This window comes from Pyrgilauda ruficollis, unplaced genomic scaffold, assembly GCF_017590135.1.
Source record: "Pyrgilauda ruficollis isolate IOZ18807 unplaced genomic scaffold, ASM1759013v1 scaffold39, whole genome shotgun sequence".
Lineage (NCBI taxonomy): Eukaryota > Metazoa > Chordata > Aves > Passeriformes > Passeridae > Pyrgilauda > Pyrgilauda ruficollis.
The window spans coordinates 1,109,119-1,134,339 of record NW_024525378.1 but is presented as its reverse complement, the minus strand read 5'-3'; the positions used below and the strand labels follow the sequence as shown (position 1 = coordinate 1,134,339).

General features: G+C 36.9%; 1 protein-coding gene across 1 annotated transcript in view; it reads right to left on the bottom strand.

Moving 5' to 3' along the window:
• Positions 1–25,221, bottom strand: part of LOC121358424 (dynein heavy chain 5, axonemal-like) — a 147,084-nt gene that overhangs the window by 56,771 nt on the left and 65,092 nt on the right. Inside the window, exons 47-60 of the mRNA XM_041476601.1 lie at positions 24,572–24,789; positions 23,354–23,665; positions 18,279–18,368; positions 17,958–18,194; positions 17,286–17,453; positions 13,111–13,317; positions 11,535–11,864; positions 10,011–10,217; positions 9,681–9,923; positions 8,887–9,041; positions 6,526–7,190; positions 5,079–5,359; positions 4,492–4,707; positions 1,366–1,533 (exon numbers count right to left, since the gene is read on the bottom strand). Of these exons, the coding sequence (XP_041332535.1) occupies positions 1,366–1,533; positions 4,492–4,707; positions 5,079–5,359; positions 6,526–7,190; positions 8,887–9,041; positions 9,681–9,923; positions 10,011–10,217; positions 11,535–11,864; positions 13,111–13,317; positions 17,286–17,453; positions 17,958–18,194; positions 18,279–18,368; positions 23,354–23,665; positions 24,572–24,789 (3,497 nt within the window). The remainder of the gene's footprint in view (positions 1–1,365; positions 1,534–4,491; positions 4,708–5,078; positions 5,360–6,525; positions 7,191–8,886; positions 9,042–9,680; positions 9,924–10,010; positions 10,218–11,534; positions 11,865–13,110; positions 13,318–17,285; positions 17,454–17,957; positions 18,195–18,278; positions 18,369–23,353; positions 23,666–24,571; positions 24,790–25,221) is intronic.

Sequence of the window (25,221 nt, the reverse complement as noted above, 5' to 3'; positions counted from 1 at the left end):
CATTCAGTAAACCTGCTTTTAGCACTGGATGGATTAGCCTGGGCTAGTACTTTATGCAGTTTAATTCTACACTTATTTTCAATTATTTTCTTAGCATCACTACACTGCTTCCTGCAATATCTCCTGCATACTTTACACCCTTCCTCCCTGCCTCTGTCATCTTCAGTTTTTTAAATATTTTTGGCTGTTGCTATACCTGACAATAGGCACTGCTTTGTCAAGATATGTATGTTTCAATTTTTTTCAGCTACAGTGTGACAAGAATGAACACAAAGCTAAATTTATATGTAATCCTAAATTATATATATTCAAATAAAAACTACAAGAGCACATTTTCAGCTTTCAGGGCTGCATTTGCATATAAAGCCACTATTTCCCCCAGGTCTTGCTCCCTTTTATAGCTCTCAATGGTAACATTTCAAATTCTGTTTTCATTAGTGAACATCCCATTATTTGAAAAGGAAATAGCTAGTTATATATCACGAAAATACACCATTCTCTTGAGTTACTTGAATGAAAAAAATATGCTTTTAACACATTTGAATCAGATCTGTCTAGGTATACTAAAAGATTATACAGAGTTTTGACTGTACCATTGATACAGTGGCTTATTCAATAAGAAACCAAACATGAGTGCAGTGGAAGCATAACGGATTGGATGTATTTATTCAGAAAAGAACCATAAAACTCACTGTAGGAGCAATGACTATAAATTATTATATAAATATGCAAATACCCTTATTTTCAATGGGCTCACAAATGGAACATTTCCAAGACAATAAAGCTATCTGTAGGAATTCACACAACAGTAGCTGATCACTTCCTACTTCAGTTCAATGTTTCAACAGCATTCTACACCTCACAACTACTTTCTTTATTGCACATATACACTTGCACATAGTAGTTTGAAACTCCAATATTTTTTTTTAGGGAGATGAATTCCAGCTAAATTCCTTAAAGAATGTTTCTGTGCCAAGACTGATCTCTCCTCTCCTCTCCTCTCCCAGATTCTATCATGACCACAATGAGTAGATTCCTTCCCGGGCCAGAAGGACTGAGGGGTTTTGTTGAAGGCATACTGCCTGGCTGAGGGCAGAGAAGGTATCACTATCTCCCATGCACAGCTAGACAGAATCTATAAAGAACCAACTGAATGCTTACTCTGTTCACACAAGTTAAAGCTGTACCACAGGGTAGTTGTGTGTAAGGGGAAAAAGTTGCCAGGACATATTAAACCTCTGTGTGCTTGACTTAACAACCAGGTGTGAAGAAACAAGAATCTCTTTTTTAGCCAAATAACATGATATTTTTTTCCACTTGACTATATTAATCTCTCAAAAAAATAAAATTATCAATATGAAATACCTTAAGAGGAAGAACTTCTTTATTAATACCATAGAAGTAAGCCATTGCTTGTGTCCATGAGCAAAGACCTGCTACATTTCCACACACTTTTTTAGCAGTCTCAAGATTATAATCCTCCATATCCAAATAAGGTTCTAAAAGCTCCACAGTTTCTTCTGTAATTGAGTCCTAGTCAATGAACAGGAAAAATTATTTTTTTTAAATGGGTTTTTGAATAAGGTCTGCTTCACATAAACATTTCTCTTTTTAAAACCATGGGGTATCGCTTATTACAGAATAAATCAACAAAGCAACACTGTTGCCTTTCACTCTTATAAAGGACAGATTAGTAGTTTTTGTGTACCCGTGAAAATAACTCCTACTTCTACTGCAACAGATTGACTTGAGTTGGCATTTAATATCCCTATTTGACACACAAGCTTTACAGATGCTCCTAGAGCTCGTAGCTCCATGACAATTTAAGCTGTTCTAAGTTATTGCTGCTACAACACTGCACCTTTTTCTCTTTCTCCCTCAACCAGATGTCTTTGCCCCAACTTTAATACCCTCACCAACACTCAGGGATCTAATTTGGAAACTGTTATGACAGAAATATAAGTATAAATACTGATTAATTTTCTTCTAGGCTAGTTCCATAAACAATCTCACCATGGCATCAGACAGGCACTGGTGTGAACACAGCTAAAGGAACCAAACACGCAGGTTTCAGAAGGAAAAGGGTGAAACTGCAAGGCACTGTCTTCACTTCACTGAAGCTAACCCTTTTCCTTAACTGTGAAAGAAATGTCTTTCAGCTGTTATTCTAATCCCAGCATTTTTTTCCCCTTTCACAATCTGCTGAGAATATGAAACGCTCGATCTTTGATGATGGTGGTTAATCTATAATTATGTAAGTGTCAGAAGAAAATGGAATTCATCTCCTCGAGCAAGGTAGAAAGTAGAAGAGCTTATACAGGTTAAAAATGACTGCTTAACAATAGACATGTTAAGAATCTTCCCTTTTTTTGGCAATGTATTAATGCCTTTCTTTTAATGCATCTAAAAATCATCCACCATTGATACTGTCAAGCAATTTACCCTTTTCTTGTTTTTCTGCACAGCAGAAAGGACTGTCTTGTACTTATCTGATCCTTACCTACTCTAATAAAAAGGACATTCACTATATTACTCCCAAGATCAGCCATGGTGATGTTTTCACTGTGATCATTTGCTAAAATGTAAAATAGTGCTGGAAAAAAATTTAGACTTTTTTATTCTCCTACTCAAAATAATGAGTTAACAAGCTGGCAAAGGTGAAGCAAAGATCAATCATCAGTGGCCTAAATCTCTGCTCAAAAGTTTGGAAAATGCCATGCTTTTCCTTTTAAGTAATTAATTTTGAACTCAATGAACTTCTTCATCCACTAATTTTCATTGCCTAAAAATATTAGGAAAGAACAAAAATCTCACAAACAATTAAGCTGTGTAGTCTAGTGAGACACAATGAGCTTTCTTCTCCTATATACTCAAAATGAGAAATAGACAGCATGTGAAGGACCTCACCAGGGATTGAAGTAATCCAGTATTCTACCCCACCTTCATCAGTATCACTTCCTGCAAGAACTCAGTCCCACAGAAGTTGTTCTGACTCCTCTGAGTTAAATGTGCTGCCAACTACCAGCAGGAGTACATGCACTATTAATAAGTGCCAAAACTCTGTAAGTCTCATTAGACAGAAACTTGAGTAAGGAGGGCATAATTAGTCCTTGCTATCTTAAAACTAATTTCTTCTTTCTGTTTAGTGGAGATAGCACTTGGAAAAGTGACCAGACTGACAGCCCCAGGAAAAAACTGTCTACAGAGGCAGTGCAAGGTTCCGCAATGTGGCTCTCTGGGAGAAATGGCTCCTGGGGATAGTGAGAATGATCTTCACAGCAAAAACACTCCAGCAGCTTAGAAAAGGCATCAGCAAAATGCACAGCTAAGTAGATTAAAACATTAGTGTACAAATGAAAGTATGTTCTTCAACATTGCAGGAAAGCCAGGTTTTGTTGAAATCTGCTTGGTCTCCTGGATTATAAAGTTGGGCTACGATTCTGCCATTTTATATTCTACCCTAGGTCTTTTTCTGGTCCAGCTACCTGTGACATCTTTCTTCTCTTCCCTATAGAGAATTTTCCTTTGTCTCACAGTTCAGTGAACCTTGCAAAAGTTTCTGTCCAGATAGAACTAAAAACCTGTTCACTTTTATTTTTCTTACAGTTGATAATATTATTCTTCATTTCACTATTTTTCTCATGAAAGAACCCCAGAAAGTTCCCTAATAATCTCATTACCTTTCCTGCTCATTTTTTTTTTCTCAGTTCCATAGTTCCATAGCAAATTAGAGACAGAATTGTCAAGTGCCTTACAGGCAAACAGGCCTGGTAGCACTGGAGAAGGTGAGCCATTAAAAAGCCAAGAGTGGGTTCTTTTAAGACAAATTCCTACTCAGAAGCAGAAACTGCCTGAATAAGAACACTCAGCTTCTCAAGATTTGATCTAGTGCTTGGGATACTTCTGTCTGCTAGAATCCACTGCATGGCTCAGGAGAAAAATTACTGAGATTATGAACCATGAAAATGAAAAAGAATGGTCACAAAGTATCTACAACTATAGATGGACAAAACTGTTTCAAACTTCCTTTGATAGTAGAAGACACTTTCATGTGAACTCTGAAGATGGTTTTTGAAGCAGTAGTGTGTTGTGTTTGGTGCCCCATGTGTGTAGACGCGAGTTCTGACTCCATGTTTTCAGAAGGCTGGTTTATTATATTATGATATATATTATATTAAAATATTGCATTAAAACTATGCTAAAAGAATAGAGAGAGAAGATTAATCAGAAGGCTAGAAAGAACAAGAATAGAATGCATAACAAAATCTTGTGACTGCTCACAGCCTTGACACAGGTGGATGTGATTGGTCATCAATTGAAAACAATCCACATGGACCAATGGAAGATGCACCTGTTGCATTCCACATCAGCAGATAGTTATTGTTTACATTTCTCTCCTGAGGCTCCTCAGCTTCCCAGGAAGGAAAAATCCTAGCAAAGGATTTTTCATAAAATATCATGGTTACAGTAGTGCCCCTATTAATTACTTACCTTCTGAAAAGTAAGCAACATGCTAAGAAATCCTGAATGATTCATTAGCTTCTGAGCCTCAGTCCATGATGGCTTTACACCTGGGTGCTCGTGATCCAGTGTCACTGAGTCTATTTTCCTTTGGAATAAAAGCAGTACGCAGTCCATGATCCGCATTATCAGGTGAGGAGGTTTACCCAGTTTGCGAACAGTTGCAATGTCAGAAGGTTTTATTGTCTGAAAAATTATAGAAGGAAATAGAAGAAAATAGACCATTTATTTAAGCAGTCACTTGATTGCAAAGAATGATGTTCTTTTGGGAGGACTGTACTTGCAATGCAATTGCTGCAGTTTTACAGGTCCCTCAGAAGCACTACTGCAGAAAGTCCTTAAAGGTAGTCCCACTCTATGACTTCTTTATTAACTGAGAGTACTGCCCATCTTACCTCTTCCCCCCCTTCAGTTTTCAGGTTTTTTTTCTACAAGGATTTGCAGGTTAGTGCCATTCTTTCAATTCCCTGTATCCTCCCAAGTTAGAAGCACAAGTCATATTATTGCACATAATAATCATTAACTACATGCATGCGCAGAATATATTTGCTTCTGACCTGCAGGGCTGCCTTGGCTTCTTCCAGTGCAGGTCTTGCAGCTTCAAGCTTCTCTTCTGCTGCTGCTTTATCAATGGCAATGTCATCCACAATAGCCTGAGCCTTGTCTTTTACTGTTTGCACCTGCATTTTAACTTTTTCTGCATCATGGGCTTTCATAGTAACTTCCAATAAAACTTCATCAGCTTTTTTTGAAGCTATAGCCAAATCTTTTTCCTTCATAACCAACTCTTTGGAGAGCTGATTTACAGAAACCTCAGCTTCCATCAGTTTTGCAAGACCTGTGGTGGACGAATTCCATTTTAGCGACAGGAAGACCTATGGAGAAAGTAACCTCAGAGAAGCAAGGTGAATATTTAAAATAAGTCGCTCTGATTCATATTTAGGAACACCAATGAGTGATCCCATTTGTTGAACACCAAAATTAAGCAGGGGATTTTTTTTAATGCATAAAAGCCTTCAGAATCTGTCATTTGATCACTTATTTATATTCTTATACAAGAGAAGGAGACTAAATATTAAACACACATGCTCAAAAATGTTTGCATGGAAACGACAGTCTTAAGAATTGTGTGTGAAATTTCTGAAATCCATGAGAACATGAAAAGTACCAGGCTGTACTCTGTACAAAACAAAGGAACCTGGCAATGAAAGTGAAGACACAAGGAGAGTAGGCTGAGCTACTAAATTCAACATTACAGGAATATCCAGATGAGATGGGGGTAAAAAAACCCTACTGATTCTTGATCAATACAATGCTCCAAAAATTTGGACAAATTATGAGAAAAATTTTTAAGTGTAAACATCCTCATATATAAATGCATGTCTCTAAATGTAAATTCATCATATATATCTTTCTAGCTCAAAAAAGCCCACGTTTGTTCTTCCAGACAGCCAGCCACCCTTTACCTTTGGACTTATGTGTGCATAGGACAAGTCTGCAACTTAAGTTCACATTCACTTCCAAATAGCATTCAGTTTAAGAGACTCTTTAGTTGTTTACCATGTATGACCATGTGCAGAGCAATGTTTTTAAAACTGTACCTCTGGCATATACCTATTTCTTAAAAAATTAGTCAGAGGAACTGAATATGAGCACTTAATTGCATTTTCTCAGATTTACTCATGGCATGCTTACATGTGAAAACTAGGATCTCATTAGTTCCTCAGCATACATACATGTCAAATTAGGAGTTTCAAGTCTTTTACCTGCTAACTAATACTATTTCCAAAATTCCTCTTTAATCTGCACATTCATAAAGTTCATGGAAACAAAACCTCTGCACATTTTGTAATCACACACAATACAGCTGAAAATATTTGAGTCTGCTTCCAAATGAATGCAAGCTTACAATCTAAATCCATGCTTTTACATCCTTTTATTCAGATTCTTCTCACCCTTTTAAAAACAAGGAAAGAAACAAAAATCAAGAAGCTTTTACAGTACCTGTTCTCATGCGTTCAGACAAACTTCCAAGACTGGCAAACTTCTCTTTGTAAATAGTTTTGTAACCTCCAATGAAGGACAGGTAAGATTTTGGTGTAACAAAAGTCCGTCTTCTATATCGCTCAAAGTATTCAACGCATTTTTCAGCTACAATATCTTGTATTGTTCCCATGGTGTTAACAACGCCCTGTTTCACTTCATCTGTACACTCAATATGGTAAGAAGCTAGAAAATGCTGTGCAACTGCTACAAGAGCATCTTTAGGCCAATGCTGGAACCAGTCTATGGTACAGCCTGAAATCAGACCTGGAAATTTGAGTGCACGAGTTCTGAATTTTTCCCCAACAGGAGAAAAACAAAGAACCACATGCAGGTTATTCCGAACTCGAGCAAGAAAGTAATTGTAAAGATTTTCACCAGTGGGACTAAGCCTTGGGTACTCCTTCTTCATTGCTGGAATCAGGTCTTGTGTGATTTCACCTATTTCATCCCGTGCAAAAAGATTTGAGACTTCACCTGAAGCCAAAACATTGTTCATGTATTCAAGAAAAGATTCATCTCTCACTTCATTGTCTGTGAATATGAAGACAACACCCTTTCCTTTTTGACCGGCAGCGCGGTACAACATTTTCAGGTCATCCAAAAGGTTGTTGGTGGCATATGTTCTGGAATAGAAAAGGGTTAGGGAAAGAGAGAACAAGAATTACAAATCACCTTAGGAGATATATATAATCTGGATCAGCTTCCTTGAGGCAAGAAAAAAAAAAAAATCTAGATAAGAACTTAATACCATAGCTCCTGGTTACATTTTTTAGGTTTCTTTTTCATAAACATTTTCCCAAAGTGAATGATCCATAATATAAATCATGTAAAATGAGGTGAAGTCAACAAAATAATGTGCTGGGGAAAAGTATGGTGAGAGCAATGCTATATCTAAGGCATTTATGATGCTGTTTTGTATCCCCATGGTTTGCAGACGTAAATTCTTTATTAGATATAGGTTAATAGAGCTGGATTAAATTGTCAAGTAGGTTCTGATACCTGTAACCATTATGTAAATACAGCTGGATTATCTTCTGAAGATACTGAGAGCAGATTAAAGGAAATCATTAAGAGACAAAAGAGAATGAAACTGAGGGGTTTATTGTGTTATATGGTTTAACTAAAATCAAGCCCCAGAAATTAGGTTTGAACATTATCACTTGGGCTGATCATTTCTTCTGCAAATGGAAACCATGACTGAGTCTGTTGTTATGTATCTTATAGCTGGTGCACACAGTAGGTAAGATTCAGATAAGTCCACACAAACTACACATTTCAGATTGTACAATATAAAATGACATAAAATAATGTTAATAAAATGGCAGATTTTGTCCCAAGCCACCTAAAGCTGAAATTAGAAACCTCTTTTCTTTGTAACCAGTCTCTTATTTCCAAGAATCTCTTCAAAGTCATAAGTAATTTGTGCAATACACACACGACCCATTCTTCACATATTAAATATGCCACACAGGAAGTGTTCCAGTTCTCTTTTAGCTCCATCTTATTTCTGCTCTATAAATACCCATAAAGCAAGCACTTCAGAGCTTGAGAAGCAACCCAGCTCTTCAGTTTGTATGTGTCGGCTACAGTTATTACAGTGATTTGTGGTATTCTGATAGGAACATAAGAATTTCTCTACTGAGTCAGAATAGCAGTGTATCTGGTTCAATAATCTAACACCAGTTATGGGAAATGATACTTAGAGACAAAACATGACCCAGCATCCACTCTTCACTGCTAATTTCATGCTTCCTCCCTCCATATTCATTGCCATTATTAATATTTGTCTTATTAATCTTGGAAATCTAGGGATTCTGTTCTATCACTTTGCTTTTTTCTTTCCCTCCTGTTTTGTGTTCTCAGTGTTCCTTTCTTCTGCTTCTGGGACACAGGAAAAGATTGTGATTTGTCTTTCTTTATCTCTCCTTTCATCAGAAGCCTCATAAGATTATTCATAGACCTGATATGTCTCTCTAAAGAATACTTCTCAACATTTTTAATAGTTTGCAAAGGAGAATACACTTGGCTGGTCTTTATTGCTCAGCCCAGTAAACCCTAAGTCAAAAGAGAGAGAGAAGGAAGGCAGTAGCTACTCCTTTTCACTTCAAATTTCTATAAATTACAGAATTCCAGCATTACAAAATACTAAGTCATTAACAGAAATTGCCATAATGCAGTTTGGCTATATAAGACCAGAAATGTCATTTACAATGAGGGATAAAATGTTTGAGACGTTTGCACTTCTTTAAGCTGATTGTGAGGAGTTAATTTCTATGGCAAATTAAGGAGCAAATGTCCACGTCCACTGCATTGCATTACCTTGTTAAAGTAATCTGAAAGCTCTCGTGTCCAGCAATGTATGCTGCTAGTCTGGTCAGACTCTGCTTTCCAGATCCACCCACACCTACCAACAATGCATTTCCTTGTGGAGTACGAATGATCCGTGATATTTTAATCAAATGGATGATTGCATCCTGTGTATTGAGAGAAAAGGGGATGAAGAGATGCAAAAACGATGCATTATATAATCAACTAGAAGAATGTCACCAAGCAACTGCTTCCCAGCAGCCAGACGGCTTCTCTGGAGCCTATGTCAAAAACTCAGTCTGTACTCATCAAAATCAACAGGAGATTTCCCCCTGACTTCAGTGTGCAGCAGGGCCAGCCCAAGAGAAATGTCCTTGTATCAAGCTTGTATGAAGCAATGTCACATGCACAGTTTGTCATCAGCAGGGCTCAGTGCATGTCCCTTAGGTGACAGAAGGAAAAGAAGAAAGGACTCCTCCAGCCTTTTAGCTGATCTATTTACAAGCTCTCTAAATAGACCGACAAAAGTAAAATACAAGTGCACTGTATGCATTTCTTATTCAACTGGTGTAGTTATTCTATCAAACCACCCCAACTAAAGTTGAAGAAAGCACTGTGCATCAAGACATTGACAAGGAGGTGACTTTCAGGAAAGCAAGACTACATTCACCATGTGCACTGTATAAACCACCTAGATGTTCTGAGCTATCTCCAAAATAATGTGATAGAAACATACAAGATCTATGCATCACTAAGTGCAAAAGACCAGGCACTTTCTGTATTAATACAATTACAAACGTTAATACCTTGAAAAATACTAAATCCATCTTTGATCCTCTGACAGTTTCATTGTACTGTTGCATGAACATCCGTAATCTTTCGGCCAAGTAATCCAAAGATGGGATAGGCTCATAAATCTTAGGAGCCTTCAATTCTGCATCGTCAGGCTCATCTCCAGTAGTCTCCGGGACATCACGCAAGAAATCCACAAAGTATAATTCCGTGCATTTATCTCCAAACATATCTTGACCATGTTCCTCAGAAACAATCTACAACAATACATTAATGATTGCATTGGTAATGAAATATGTCATTGGCCTCTTTCTGTGGCAAATACTAAAATACTATTTGCTTACCTTCCTCATTATGTCTTCAAACCAGTCTTTATCACCTTGGCTGATGAACCTGTCTGCAATAACACGTCTGCACTCATGTTGGAATAAGGCTACCAAAACACTGATGCTCTGGCAGACATCAGAAGTAACTGTAAGTATTCCTTGCCAAATACGACTGAGGTCTCGTAAATTGAAGATGTAATGAAATTTAGCTGGAGTTGGTAACATCTACAAAATAATGTCATGAGCTATATTCAAATAACTGCTAAATGAAAATATTTTCTACTTATTATTAAGTGAAAGTGAATGTAGATATTTTCTGCAGTCTTATGTTAAAGCAGAAATAAATGCTTGGCATTTAAGAGGCAACCATAAAACGAAGAAATGACAGTAGCAACAACCAGCTTTTTAATTTCACATTGATCTCATCTGAGTTTCTTTTAATCTCTCGAGTCCCAGGAACATGCACTGAAAGGTAGCCAAGACAGGTAAGTTAATGAAGGCACTGAAGACCACAGTAAAAATGTCGATATTGCCTATCCTGTGGTGTTGCTCCTGCCCCTTCTTCCAGATCATGTCTGCTATTCTCTTTTGTCCTTTCCAAGAATATCTGGGGAAAGGTTCATGAGGGGAAGGGAAGGAAAGGAAAGGAAAGGAAAGGAAAGGAAAGGAAAGGAAAGGAAAGGAAAGGCAAAATTTGAGAAAACATTATTTGGGAAAATATTTATAACCTAGCAAAAAGCTACATTTTCTCTAGGAAAGGAAGTTAATTAGAAGTAATAAACACCAGTTCTGTTGAATATATTGGTGAACAGTGACGAGTCAATAGTTTCACTAGAAGTTCCTCTATTTCCCTATGTAAACCAAGTATAGGTCTTCAGTGAGTTGTTTGTGAAATTCTGACCAACCTTTTCTGGACAGGAATTTAACAAATCCCACTCTCCTTCACTTTTCTCAGAAGAAGAACAATTTTGACACACATTTCTATGCTGTAGTTTTGTTCTTTTCAAATTTCATTCTATACCTAATGTTTTCTATCTCTTTCAAAGCAAAATTTGCCCAGGAATTGCAGTCAAATGTTTGTAACAGTCTGTTTGAAATGGAAAAAGTTAATATTTATAAATTACTAAATACCAGATTTTATTTGTTTCTAACTGATTCCCTCTCTGCCAAATTTGAATTCTTTCCTAAAATTCAGATCTTCAAAGTTTCTCACAATCCCAAACAGCTTTACAGAATGTCCCTATCTAATTTTTAATTTCTGGTTCCTTGTGTTCTCAACATTTTCTCAGCTGGAAGATCTCTCAATCTTCCTATCAGCTATGTCTACTATGTTATATGTATATAATGTGATGCTTATATCAGCTACAAAAGATACTGCATGTGATTAGGATTTTTATCTGTAACTTGGTGCTCAGAGCATCCAATTCAGAACAGAGGCATCAGCCAGCAGTTACACCCACAGGTCACAGCTTCACAATATGAACTACAAACACACACAATGGTACAAAAGATATTTCAAGAGCTTAATAGATGTAATTTTACCTTTGCTTTTGTCATTTGCCAAACCTTTCGACTTGTAGATACTAATGCTGAAGCCAGTTTACATACTTCTGCAGGAAAATGTCGTTGTTCACAGAAATAGCCCTCAGCTATTGTTTGAAATATCTTATCAATAGAGGAAGTGGAAGGCAGTGTGCAGTTGAAGATGGTGAACTGGCGTTTCAGGCGCTGTGGGATGTCATTCCGACCTCCCCCAGGGTGAATCATAGCAGCTACAAACTGGATGTCAACTACATTTGTGAATTCCCCTGGCTTCTCCAAACTGTAGAAACCTTTCTGTTCCATCAGCTGTCTTACAATCTCATTGGTGATCTAAATATAGCCAGAAACAAAAAAAAAGGAATGGAGGAGTTAAGCGTTTCAAGGTTGTCGACATGCAATGTGTCAACCAAGCACTCAGACGCAGTGCATTGGCTGCATGGAAGCTTCATGCGCTAAGTAGTTGCGGTCATGAAGTCAGACATTCAACTGAATTTGCATAATTTCAACTTAAGAAAAGACAGCACTTTCAATTTTCAATTCAGACTATATCTTCAGATTGACACAGGAGCTTAGACAGGGACAAAGAATGGTTAATTTAGCACAAGGTGTAGTCACACATCCACTTGCACAGAGCCACTGAGTACAGAGCTACACTGGAAGCAAGGAAATTGCTTTTTCTCAGCAGAATTTTTTTTATATTACTATCATATTTTCAGAGTATAGGTCTATAAGCATTTTTTCAATACCTCAAGACAGCTTGCTAGTCTTTAATGTCAACTGTGATCATCAAATGGTTTAGGTTGGAAAGAACCTTTTTATTATTGAGTCCAACCATTAAACTGGTACTGCCAAATCCACCACTAAGCCATGTCCCCAGGCGCAAATCTACACCTCTCTTAAATACCTCCAGGGATGGTGACTCCACCACTTCCCTGGGCAATCTGTTCCAGGCTCAACAACCATTTTGGTGAAGAAATTTTTCCCTAATGTCCTATCTAAACTTCCCCTAGTATAACTTGAAGCCATTTCCCCTTGTCCTGTCAACACTGACCTCACTACAACCTCCTTTCATTCAGGCAGTTCCAGAAAGCAATAAAATCTCCCATGAGCTTTCTTTACTCAAGGCTCAAAAACCCCAGTTTCTTCTTAAGTCTTGTTCTTTAGACTCACCACCAGCTTATATTTCACATAATAGTAACTGCAATTTAAAGTCAAGACCAGATCAAACAAAAATCTCAGTGTTTCTTGGATTTGCATGCTTCCTTTCCCAGACTGGTTCTCAGGACTGCTACTTTGGAAATCCTACTAGCTTTGTATGCAACCAAACCAAAAGACTTAAATACTACAATGATTGCACCAAGGGGCTTGACACTGTCCTTGATCTTTTGGGACTGACAGCTTACTAGTCATGTCAAAAACTGGCTTGGAGAAATTGTTTTTATTAAACATACTTGTTCTAATCCATATTATTATCCTTTTTTGCAACCTATCCCATTTTTTCAACCCACAGATCAGTATTCCCATCAGCAACAATGGTAAGACCACCAACTCCCACATGTTAATATTTTCCTTTTACCTGATCACCCCATTCATTAATCAGAGGCATGTTGACGTCATCAATAAAGACAGTAATTTTCTTCCCTGCTGGAGGACCGTGTGTAGCGCCCATTCTTTTGCCTATGTAACTTTCTATGCTCCTTTGGAACATATGTGGCAGAGTGGCAGAGGAAAAGTTTAGGCATTTGGTCAAGTGAACATCGGGATCATACTTGCTTGTGTAACTCTGCAAGATAAACCACATTTAAAAGCACATCAGTAACTCCAAGTGAATTAAGACAAAAGGAGACACAGATGCTCAGCATCCCTGCAAAAATCTCGGTCCTGCTATTAACTTCAAAGTCTAGGAACACAGTTTATTTAAGATAAATACACCATCTGCAACTTGAAATTCAAACAAATTGTCAGTTAATGTTTTGCATAAAATTTTTAAGTATTAAAATTTATAAGTTCTTAATAGACTTCACTAAGTATTACAACAAGTAGATGTATGCCAATTCAAGATGCAAATAAAGTTTGCATTAGCAATTGTCAGGGCTTTTCTACATTTAAGCTACATTTCTACATTTTCTACATTTAAGCTGTTAGTGATGATCTATTACAGCAGACTGCAAGGAACAAGGGAAAAACCAAATCCATTTTTATATGTACACTACAAAGCCAAAACTCTTAAAAACAAAAGCAGTGTAAAGGAATGGCAGTGTAAAATCAAACCCAGCTACATCATATTTACTGATAGCTATCTTCTCTTAATGAAGAAACTAATCCTTGAATTTTATGAATATGTACAATTCCCACAGCTGCTGAGGATGTCCCAAAGTAACAAAGTTCCACTTTTCATATTAGTGAGGTTTTATAATAAAAATATGTAACCCTAGAGTGACACCAAGGGATATATATATACATATATATATATATATATAGAGAGAGAGAGAGAGAGCGCCAGAGAGAGAGCATAGGAAATATTTTGCTCAGGAGAAGTCCTGGAGTTTGGAAATAGCCACAAAAATTCCATAATTTCCAACATAAATTCTTTTTAAAGATTTGATTCTTCTGATGAATGATGATGAATGAAGTTGGATATCATTTAAATTCTTCTCTGTATAAGAGGGTTGACTAGAAATGTTCCCATTTTGGTACCTCAGAAAAATAAATGTATATCCTTGTTGAAGAAGTGCTCTAAGAACTCCAGTGAGACATACACTCTGTGTGACAACAGAAAAGAAGATACAGCTAGATCCCCCCAAAATATTTTGATGAATGTTGTTAATTTTGTTGATACAGTGACAGCAGTTTAAGAAAAGTTGCCCTCCAGAAAGAGTTTTTTTCAGACCTCACATAAATGACAACCCACATGTGTAGTGTATATGCAACAGTCCTGTCTTTGGACTCTTCACAGCTGGGGGGTTGGTGCAGGTCAGTGCTCAGACCTCTCCTCAGGACTCCAACGTTTTGCACAAAGCTCATGTGCCAGGTGAGGGTGCCCAGGTGCTGGCAGCAGGGCTGTGGGGCAGCCCCTGGCAAGAGGAGGACAGAGCTTTTCCCATGCCAGACACAGCCAATTCCAGCCACCTCCAGCAGACCCACTGGAGACACTCAGCCTGTGTCATGAAGGGCAAAATGCTACCTGGCAGTTGAGAAAGAAGTGCAAAAGCTGTGAGAAAGTCAGGCCTGCAGACACCAAAGTGAGAGCAGAGAGAAGGCAGGAGGTGCTCCAGCACAGACTCCCCTGCAGCCTGTGGTGCAGACCATGGTGAAGCGCATTGTCCCCCTGCATTCCATGGAGGTTCACAGTGGAACAGAGATCGACCTACAGCCCATGGAGGACCTCACACTGGAGCAGCTGGATGCCCAGAGGAGGGTGTGTCCCCATGGGAAGCCCATGCTGGAGTTCCTGGCAGGACCTGCAGACCCATAGAAAGAGAAGCCCAGGCTGTAGCAAGTTTGCTGGCAGGATTTGTGACACCATGAAGAGCCCATGGTGGAACAGTTCATGAAGAACTGCAGCCCTGGTAAGGACTGTGTCGATGTAGGAGGAGGGAGCAACATGGATGAGGAGTAAGAGGGAGAGAGGAGCTGTTATGGATTGACCACAGCCCCCATTTCTCATCCCCCTGTACTACTGGCCACAGAGGAGGTAGAGGAGTCAGGGATGAAGGACTAAAGATGAGCCTGAGAAGAAGAGAGGAGTGAGAAGAGGGTGTTTTCAGTATTTGTTTTTCACCATTCAATTATATTTTTAATTAGAAATAAATTTCAAAATTGTTCCCCAAGTCAAATGTTTTTCCCATGGCAGTATCTGGTGAGTTGAGGATCTCCCTGTCTTTACCTCAGTTTCTGTGCTGTTGAGGAGGGGAGGCAATCAGCAGCTGGGTAAGGGTTTTGCAGCTGGCTTAGGCCAACAAACTGCAACTATGAATTCTCAACCATTTAAAAAACACATTTGTGTTTTATCATTATGGCATTTCAGAATGTTTGCATGGTAACAGTAATATTGCACAGCACAGAAATGAGAATTATCTTTGAAAAAGAAGAGGGTATTGAGTACCATTATTTTCATTAGTTAAAATATCAGAGAATTTTCAACTGTCCTTTACCAGTTTAATATTAGTTTAAATTTTTTTTTGCAATTTGTGAATTAATAGTACAGAGAATAAAGGTCTTAAATTAACATTCCATTTCAAGTTCTTCATTTTGATTCATACTGATGCTTTACTCAACACCGAAGATTATTCAGATTAATTCAGATTACTACCTGAAGTGTTCTATATTAAGCCTCTTTTTACTTTTTCATTCACTTAACTGTTTATATCCGGCAATTTCCACAAGGTGTAGTAAAACAAAATTTTACAGAAGATGAAAGCAGAAGGGAAACAGTTGTGAAGGTAGTTAGCACTTGCTCCTAACCTTACATGAGATCAAATATCTGCTACTCTGCTCAATAGCATAGACTCAGCGTAAGCAACTCCCAAGAATCAGTTTCAATTATTTTTAGGGGCAGGAATGGCATCTGAAGGCTGGAGGTTGCCAGTATCTGGACAAAATCCAGGATGTGGAATATCAAGACCACCACCCAGACCCCGCCTCTTCACTCTGCTAAAATAGTTCTCAGCTGCTGCCAGGAACAGAAGCTGGCATTACACCGGCATGCCTGTTGGCATCGGCAGCTATGCTGAAAAAATAGCATTAACGGCTGCTGGCACAGGTACAACTCACTCTCTGTCAGGGCTCAGAAAGCACATGGCTGGGGCACACAAAATGGCTCCAGATTTTAACAAAGCCAAAGGTCAATTTAGGCTGGTGTTTTTCAGCTATTTTCCATTTCAAGACCTCTGCAAACCCTCCAGTGAAGGTACAGATGCCTGTATAACCAATTCAGCTGTCCCAAGAGTAGATCAGTTTTATTTAGCTACCTCTCATTGATCAAAGAATCCACACGTTCCCCTGAAAAACACAGAAACCCTGCTGAAAAATGTTGTGCTTCTATCTCTTTAAATAAGGGATGCCAAGTTTGGCATGACATCTGGGTTTGTTCAGTCTTTTGATCATTGACTTTTCTACATTAAGTTATTAAATTTTTTGTGTCATATGATTAACCTGCACCATTTTATAATACAGAAAGCATGTATTTGATAATTTAATGGCAATCCTATTATTTCCTTCTAGAGAAAGAACATGTCATTTTCAGTGAAGAAATTGAGAGAGCAGATAACAAACAGTAAATTTACCCTCTGAAAACCACCCTTACTAAAGAATGAAGTTCTTTTTCTCTCCTCTGTTTGACTTTTGAAGAAAGGCTGTGCAACAAGGGTGTACAAAAGATCTGTTCATACATGGCACCACTGACAAAGCACAGGAAAATAAAAAATCCTCCAAGAATCAACATTTTCGTAGTGAAATTTTCCATTAGACTACTCAAAAGAAAAGAAAGCATAGGAAAGAAGGTCTATCATCTGACCTTGTGGCCACTGTTAAAAGAAAGTTTAAAAGAAACCTTTATACTAAAGTGTAGAGACTTGGGGGTATTTGCTTGTAGTCCATGTGAGTACTGGCAAAATGCCTCAGTAGGAATGCTAGTATGGACCCTGAAGAAAAATGAAACTATCCTTAACTTCAGCTTAACATTTGTGCCAATATCAACTATTGCAATATTATTGTACTAATATATTACATGTGTTTTTCTGTTCCACTTACCTTAATCATAACAGTTTTTGCTGTTCCTTGTTCCCCAATTAGCAAAACAGCTTTTCCTTGCCTCATGATAGTGTGCATTAGAAAGTCTGTTCGGACACTGTCTATGTTTGGAACTAGAATGGAAGTAAATTCTGGTACCGAATCTTTAGGATAAATATATTCAGGGACCTGCATAAGGAAGACATGCAAAAAGTTTGGGAATTTTTACCTGCCCACACAATCACTTTGAATCAGAACACAAAATCAAATGTACTTTATAAAATTTACATCAGCAAAACTTTTCTTCCTGAAAGCCAAGTATCCTTTCGTAATCAATCAGTATCTTGTCATGCTTTTATAAAATGGTGTTGGACTAGCAGGATATTTTCATTCCTCCAGTGCCTGATAAAAGCTTTTCCTTGCTAGAATTTCATAAAGTGTAGGGTGATAGACAGTATACAGAGTTAGGATCACTTCTGCTTCACTTCCAAATCTATTTCAAATGCACATTTCTGTTCTTCGCTGAAGATATTTATGGGGAAAAGAAAAATATCATTCAAAAAAAGAAGCTCTTGAGAATTTGGTAGAGTTAATCTTCCTAACCAAGTTATGTAGGGTTGGAAATAAAATGTCTCTTACTAAATACATCTTGTGTACCCATTAAGAAAGCTTAGCGTGTTGCAGCATACAAACCTTCTTTGACCAGTGCTCCCACTGTCCACAGGCATTGATAACAAATTCAAACATGGTTTCCTCTCCATTCACAGCTGGAAGCTCTTTCATTGCAGAGTGCTTCCGTAGGAACAGCTCCATTTTCAGCTTGTCATCTGGCTCCAGGAGGGCTCCAGCTGACCACATCACAGCGAAAACAAACAAGCGAGCAATATGTTCCTCACTGAGCTGCTTCTCATCTCGGCCAGACAGCAAACCCTGCAACGTGGATGCAATATAGAACTACTGCCCTCCCAGAACAAATCACAGATTCAGAGAGAGAAAAACAGATGCCATATCTACCTGTAGGAGGTCAATAGCTTGCTTGATGTACATACATTCTAAAATCGACATTTTTGGTGTCACAGCAGAGAAAATAAAATCCATCACATCCTGCGAAGAAAAAAAACATTATTTAAAGATTCTCTTTACCAGTTTCAATGGCATGATTTATTTTTAGATGAGGTCAATTCCTTATTTTCAAATATATTCTAAACTTTATTTTCAAACAACAACTTTCCCCATTTCTGGGCTTATAAATATTCAGACTTTGACCATGATTTTTTTTTCTAACAATAGCATATTAGAAAAATAACTTTGATGTACCAGAGTCAGCAGAGCTACTCATATGAGCTCCATGGAGTAATTTCCTGAAGAGCAATTTGAAGAATGCTGTTCAGTTACTTCAGGGATCTGCCTGCCATTTGTGCTCTCCACTAGAGATTTCAATCTACCACTGATATTTTTGTAGTAGGAAGATAAAAGCATTGATGATACATATATATATATAATGCACAAGCTTGCCACTATAAATTTCTATCTGTCTTATCTGTTCTGACTGCATCACACTGTACCAGTCCCTCTTGAAATCAATACTGTCATTTTCCTGTAGAATCCCAGCAAGATCCGAAAAGAATTTTTGAATTGATTTTAATGGAAGTTGGACTTTCCTCAGGTTTCTTCATAGTGTTGGCTAGCATGTTTGTCTTTGTAAGTGTTTTACAACACCTTGAGCAAAGTTTCAAATTGATGTAAAGTCCTCTCTGATTTGCAATGCAAAATTTTAAAATATTAATTGCCATCCAATAGTACAGACTGATGTAAATTATAACCTACTTCCACCTTCATTCAACAGTCTGTAATATAATATTCTCCCTGGGGTTCTATTTGCCCTCTTAATCTTTGGAAATCAACACCACCCACTAATTCAGGGAAGTGAAAGTATAACAGGGATACTATGGGAGATAGTAATTTTGGAGGAATTCCATTTATAGATGCCATGTCCTCTCAGGGAAAAGCTAAGACAAAGAAAGCATTCAACTGCCCAGAGACATAAACAATTTACTTAAATACTTTTTAAAAAATCACTGAGCTGTTTACCCACATGCTCACCAGCTTTGTTTCACTTCTCAGTTTAATTTTTGCCACTGAAGTTCTCCAAGTGCCCTATGCTGATATTTATTGTCACAGAGAATGAATCAATATTTTTAGCCATCCTCCTGAGTTCCATCCCACTAGAATACCAGGTAACACACACACAACAAAAATTCACTTAGGCACCTTAATCTAGAGTAGGACTTACAGATAAATGGTCTAAGAAGACAATCTGAGTGTGGGCATACACAGAATTATGGAATAGGTAGAGTTTCAAGGAACCTTAGAGGTCTTCTACTTCCTTCATCCACTATGGGCAGAGATGCCACCCACTGTATCAGGTTGCTTCTTTTGTTATTTCCTGCTGACTAGCACAAGTGCCTCCACCTCTGTGTGCTGCCTTTTTGTGGCTTTCCCTCAAAAATGCCTGGTCCATCCCCAGTGATACACCGGGTGCTCAGCTGTGTAACTGAGGGTGTTATGGGAGCCACAGGGGAGTGTCCACTGTGGGAAATTCAAATCGAAGATTTTTACAATCTGGAGCTAAATCTCACTGAGATTCAGCTCCTTCATCTGTAAAATAGACCAGATGTCTCATAGGGCACTGTAAATTGTTTAATAATTGATTTGAAACACATAGAATAAAGATATTTCATGCGTCAAAGTATTCTGTACTATCAAGAGCCCAATTTTCACCAGAACTAGTTTTATGGTACTTACGATTCCAGTGAGATTTCTGTAGTTTATGAAGGGTTTTTTAATGTTTTATTTTTCTTTGAGTTTATGGGGGAAAAAATCAGTTCCATATATACTAGTATTTTATTACTACTACGATTTTTAAAAGAATACATTGCTGAAAAAAGGATTCAGGATTAACACAGAAATTTGCATAAATTTTTTGGACAGGGGGACTGAGAAAATGAGTTGGGTCATGACAAATACACATAAGTTTTTAAGAATTTGGATCAGCAATTTGCTATCCCTTACAAGGAGGCTGAAAAACGAAGTCAGATGCTAAAAGTTCGAATTAAAGAATGATCCTTTTGCATAAAGTACAATCACTATAGAACTCACAGGACTACAGAACACTCTTCAGGCAGGAAGTTGGTAACATATTCAAAGGGTTTAGACAAGCAAAAGAACAATTCAGTAATAGAAAGTTATTAATACTTGTAATATTAATTTTAACATCAGCATTTAAATATTAAAGGTAAGAAAATCTTTGGATTATATGTTCAGCTCTATGCTCCAGGCACAGTAGCAGCCTTTGCACAAGTTGGATTAGTGTGAAATTTAATGTGGAGGAAGAAAATTAGTCACATCTGGAAATTAAGTTGCTACTACATTTTTTTTTTTCATTTAAACAATACCTGGACATGCTGAAACTTATGTTATTCACTTAACATCCATCACTGGCTTGAGCTTCACACTTTGGAGACAATCTCAATAACACCACTCAGGTAACTATTTTAATTATTTCAGTTCTTTGAAACTGTCTCAGATAATTACTTCCATCACCTAAGCAATTCTAGCAGCATCATTCACAGACCAGGAATTGGCAGTGGAGATTCTAAATTTAAGAGAGACTTTTTATAGGGATGAGAGTTTACTGCAAAGTAGGAAGTGTTGCTGAGAAGAAAGAATTGGCAAAGGGAGGGAGAAAGTCCAACCCCTCAATCACTGTTCTAAACAAAATCCTGTGGAAATAGAAAGTATTCAAAGATCATCTTAAATTTAAATAAGGTTGTGTTTAGGGGTTTGATTTTGGTTGTGGAATTTTTTCTTTTGTATTTTGATTTGTATTTTTAAATGCATAAAAATGGTGACTTATAGTGCTGTTTATAATATACATTAAAAGAATAAATACATTCTTTCCACTGATTCACAACTATTATTCTCTGCTTTTTCCTCCTCCATTACTGCTACCTGCTGCACCTTTATTGAAAATTACTTTATCCAACATGAAGACTTTCAGTGACAAATACTATTTTGATTGGCATAAATAACAAGAGTGTTTTGTAAGAAAATTGGAATTATTATAGCTTTTGTCTTTCATCTATTTTACATCTATTTTAGTTGAGTTTAGATAAAATTCAGAAAGTCTCTATATGTCTGCTTAAGACTGAGTCTCCTTGGTTACTATATTTCCATCTATACTCTGATCATCATGTTCTTTGAAAAATCAGATCTTTGTAAGATATTTATATCCATGGTTTTCTTAATACTAGCATTAAATCCACCAAGGTCTATATCTGGGGTTTGACTACCACTGTTGATGAATCTTATTTCAAAAATTTTCTTTTTTAATTTCATCCTTTTTTTAATGTGGCAGAAAATAATAACTATAAAAAGAGCCATGTGAACACAAAAGTAGTGTTGCTCTCATCTGTAAAATCACTTTTATTGCCTCTATTATTTGAGAAGCAAAGACAGCATATTAAAAGTGAAAGAAAACTGCCAGCATGACAGCTTTCATTTACATTTTGATAGCTGTAAATGCAGCCTTCAGCACTGAACTAACTTCATATTTCACTGCATTTTCATTTCTTAATCTAATAAAATACATATTTTTCTGGACTTTATTGCTATTGCTTCAGGCTTGGGCATTTTAAGTGTTGTTGTTATGTTTTCAGAGCTACTTGTAGCATAAAATATAAATAGAATTGTGGCAAAGAAGCAGTAAGTTGACCCACACATACATTACTTTGGAAGCATATTTTAAAACTCATTATCAGAATTGTTTCTCTTGCTGCTGCAGTAAATACTATGCCATATCATTATGTTTTGGAGGAAGAACAAAACTAATAGCTTGTTAAACATTAGTTTTAAAGTAAATGTGCTCTGAAATGAAAAGTAGAACATTAGAAGACATTTGTTAACATTCAGGGCAGTCTAATCCTATATCAATCATTGCTTTTACCATGATCTGTAAAAAGGTTTCTGAAATGTCACTCAAAGTTCATTAGAAACTGCATTTTTAAAATGCAAGGGCAATGAAAAATATTACAGGAGAAACCCCTGTGAAATCCAACACCAATTACATGAGTAAACAGGCAGGAGCAAGCTGATGGAAAACCAAGGTAAGATGGAAGTTGCATTTATTTTACAGATACTGAGGAAATCAGAAGATAACAACACTGAAAGGTTGCAAAGACAAAACTATTTCTTTAAAAACATCCAAAAGCAAAAGTAAATATTTCAATATGATGGAAGTATACTACTGAGATTATGCTTTTATACCCACTATTGAGTGCAACCATCCATAATATTGCTGGAACCTTTCTAATGATTCAGTAAGGTAAGGCCAAACAGAGTGGGGGAAAACATTTAGTATTCTTGCTTTGGATCTACTGATTGAACACAATTTAGTCAAACAATGTATCAAAGTGATGCAGTTTCAAAAATTTCCATTGGAACAGAAACATGGATAATAAAATCAGAAGAGACAACTATAGTCAGAACTTCAGAACTATACTCAGAGCTTCAGAGCACAGAACTATTCTGGGTTAATTTGAATTATAGAATGTCATTTTAAAAATAATAATGGACCAAATGCATTCCTGTTGCACCAGAGTGCAACAATTTCTTTCTAGCTCAATTTCTTTCTGAATTTACTTCTTTATATTTAAAACAAAATAAGAATTTTACCCACTTCCTTTGTGTATCCTAACAATAATTAAAATTGCAATATTAAAATTACAAGCAAAGAGAGTATCTGTTTTGCCAACATGCAATATAAAATAATCACAGGTTTCACAATTCATTGCCAACTATTGTATGCAGACAAAACAAAATGTTGAGATTATTCATCTGTTATAGCTTCAGTCATTTATTAATGATAGAGATAATTTTCTCTCCTTTTCTAACCCTTCATCTTGAGTTTATTACATAAAAAAAGAAATGTAAATAATTGAAAGAGCACTTGGGAAGAAGCAATGCTTCATTAAAAAAAAAAAAAAGGAATAAAAAATGCTTTTTTTTTACCAAAGTAGTTAATGAAGTACCTGAAATACAGCATTAAAGCAATTCCACAGGACATTGGAGTATGTGACTGGCAGTGTCTGCAGCCAAGCTCTTAAAATAGGCTTCCAGTCTAAGACTGAAGAACTCATGAAGACCATCCCATTACGAGAAACTGTTGCAGGGGAAGCATTGTCAATGTTGTGAGGCTCAAAAATAATTTTGCAATTGGGAGACATCGGAATGCGATCTCCATTGGCCAAAGTAAGGGTCTTATTATCATCCAGAACAGAATTCAGATTTTCAATCCATATTGCATCAACAGGTCCATCCAAAACTATCCAGATATGCTCACCCTTAAAAAAAAAAGGAGAGATACACTCATTCAACTCTACCTACATTGACCAAAAATACACATTCATGTAATATCAGAAAATGTACTCTTAGATATAAAGAATGTCAATTGTGACATTTGGTGCTCAACGAAAAAGCAATATAAAAATGTAATTTTTGTAATTTTCTCAGTGATTTTAATTCTTCTTTTGTTATCTTGTGTCACACTAAAAAGGATATTAAACAGCAACAAAAATTAATTTGTGCTGTACTGAGCAGAAAGTTGTGTCTTTCTTCTACAAAAGTACATCAACCTACCCAGCATCCATCAAGATGGATGAAAACATTTCCCATTAAACGCAGTCACAGACACAGGCACAAAGTCAGTCCTTGTGGGATGTTACCCAAATATTTCATGTAAGGTGTCCCATTTGCCAAGCCAGTGGGTGGCTGTTCACTAGATGTGAGTGTAATTATAATTTCATGAAACATGATCTGCAGGTTTGGAAAAATGCCTACATCAGTTTCTTACCAAAGCCTTACATTCTGATATAACTAGTAAAATAAAGTGGCAATGACTTGAAACCAGACAGGAGAAAATTTACTTTTCTGTCCTCACATCAAAACATGAACATACCCTGTTTGTGTTTGGACTGCTTTTGTGTTTGGACTGCTTACAGAAGGAAGAAAACCACTTAAAATCTTTTCTAAATTAATTCTGGAACCTCAAATGCTTGGGAATCCTAGTGCTGTATGGGATATGTATACAATTCTGACTCTTGTGCACGTTGAGCTCATCAGACACAAAGCAAAATTAACACGGCATATTCCCACTGCATTTTATAATGGAAGACCTTTCAGATAAATGACAGGTAATGACACCTTATGGAAACAGTGTTAAATGTCTGTCATGATACAATATCCATTACCTTCTTTGCCTTTAAAGTTTTTCTCCATAATGTAGAGAAAATACCATCTGTCCAGTCATTTGTAGCAACATCAAGGGTACCGAACATCTGGGAAGCTGTGATTGCCTTTGGGTTCATTCTCATCTCTTTATGAGGAGCACCACAATCTGTCATTGCTTTCATCAAAATATGAATGCATTTTGTCTTTCCTGCCCCAGTTGGACCTAGAGTCATCATACCTTAAAATAATATAAACATAGTTTAAAATGAAATGTCAATGTGTCATGCTACCATTTAATGGTTCATTGCATCAACAATCCTTGTTTTATTTTTATCAAAAGCCAATACAAAAGGATGTTTCTCACTCCACTTAATGTTGATTGAAACAGAATTTGAAACTATTATTTAAAGGCCTCTATAAATGTCTCTCTATTATGACAGGCAAGCCTATGTGGGTCTGTATCCTCCCTCAGGCAATTATTTTCTTTTTTCTTATGGGATAACACAACCGCCTTTTGATGTTCTCATGCAATGATATTGACATGAATAGTGGCAAAAAAATCCAGAAATTTCTAAATGTATTTAATGAGAATAAGTAACTTCAGTGATATACAAAATCAAGTGCATCTTTCTGACGCAAAAGTATCAAAAATATGTACCTGCATCCACCC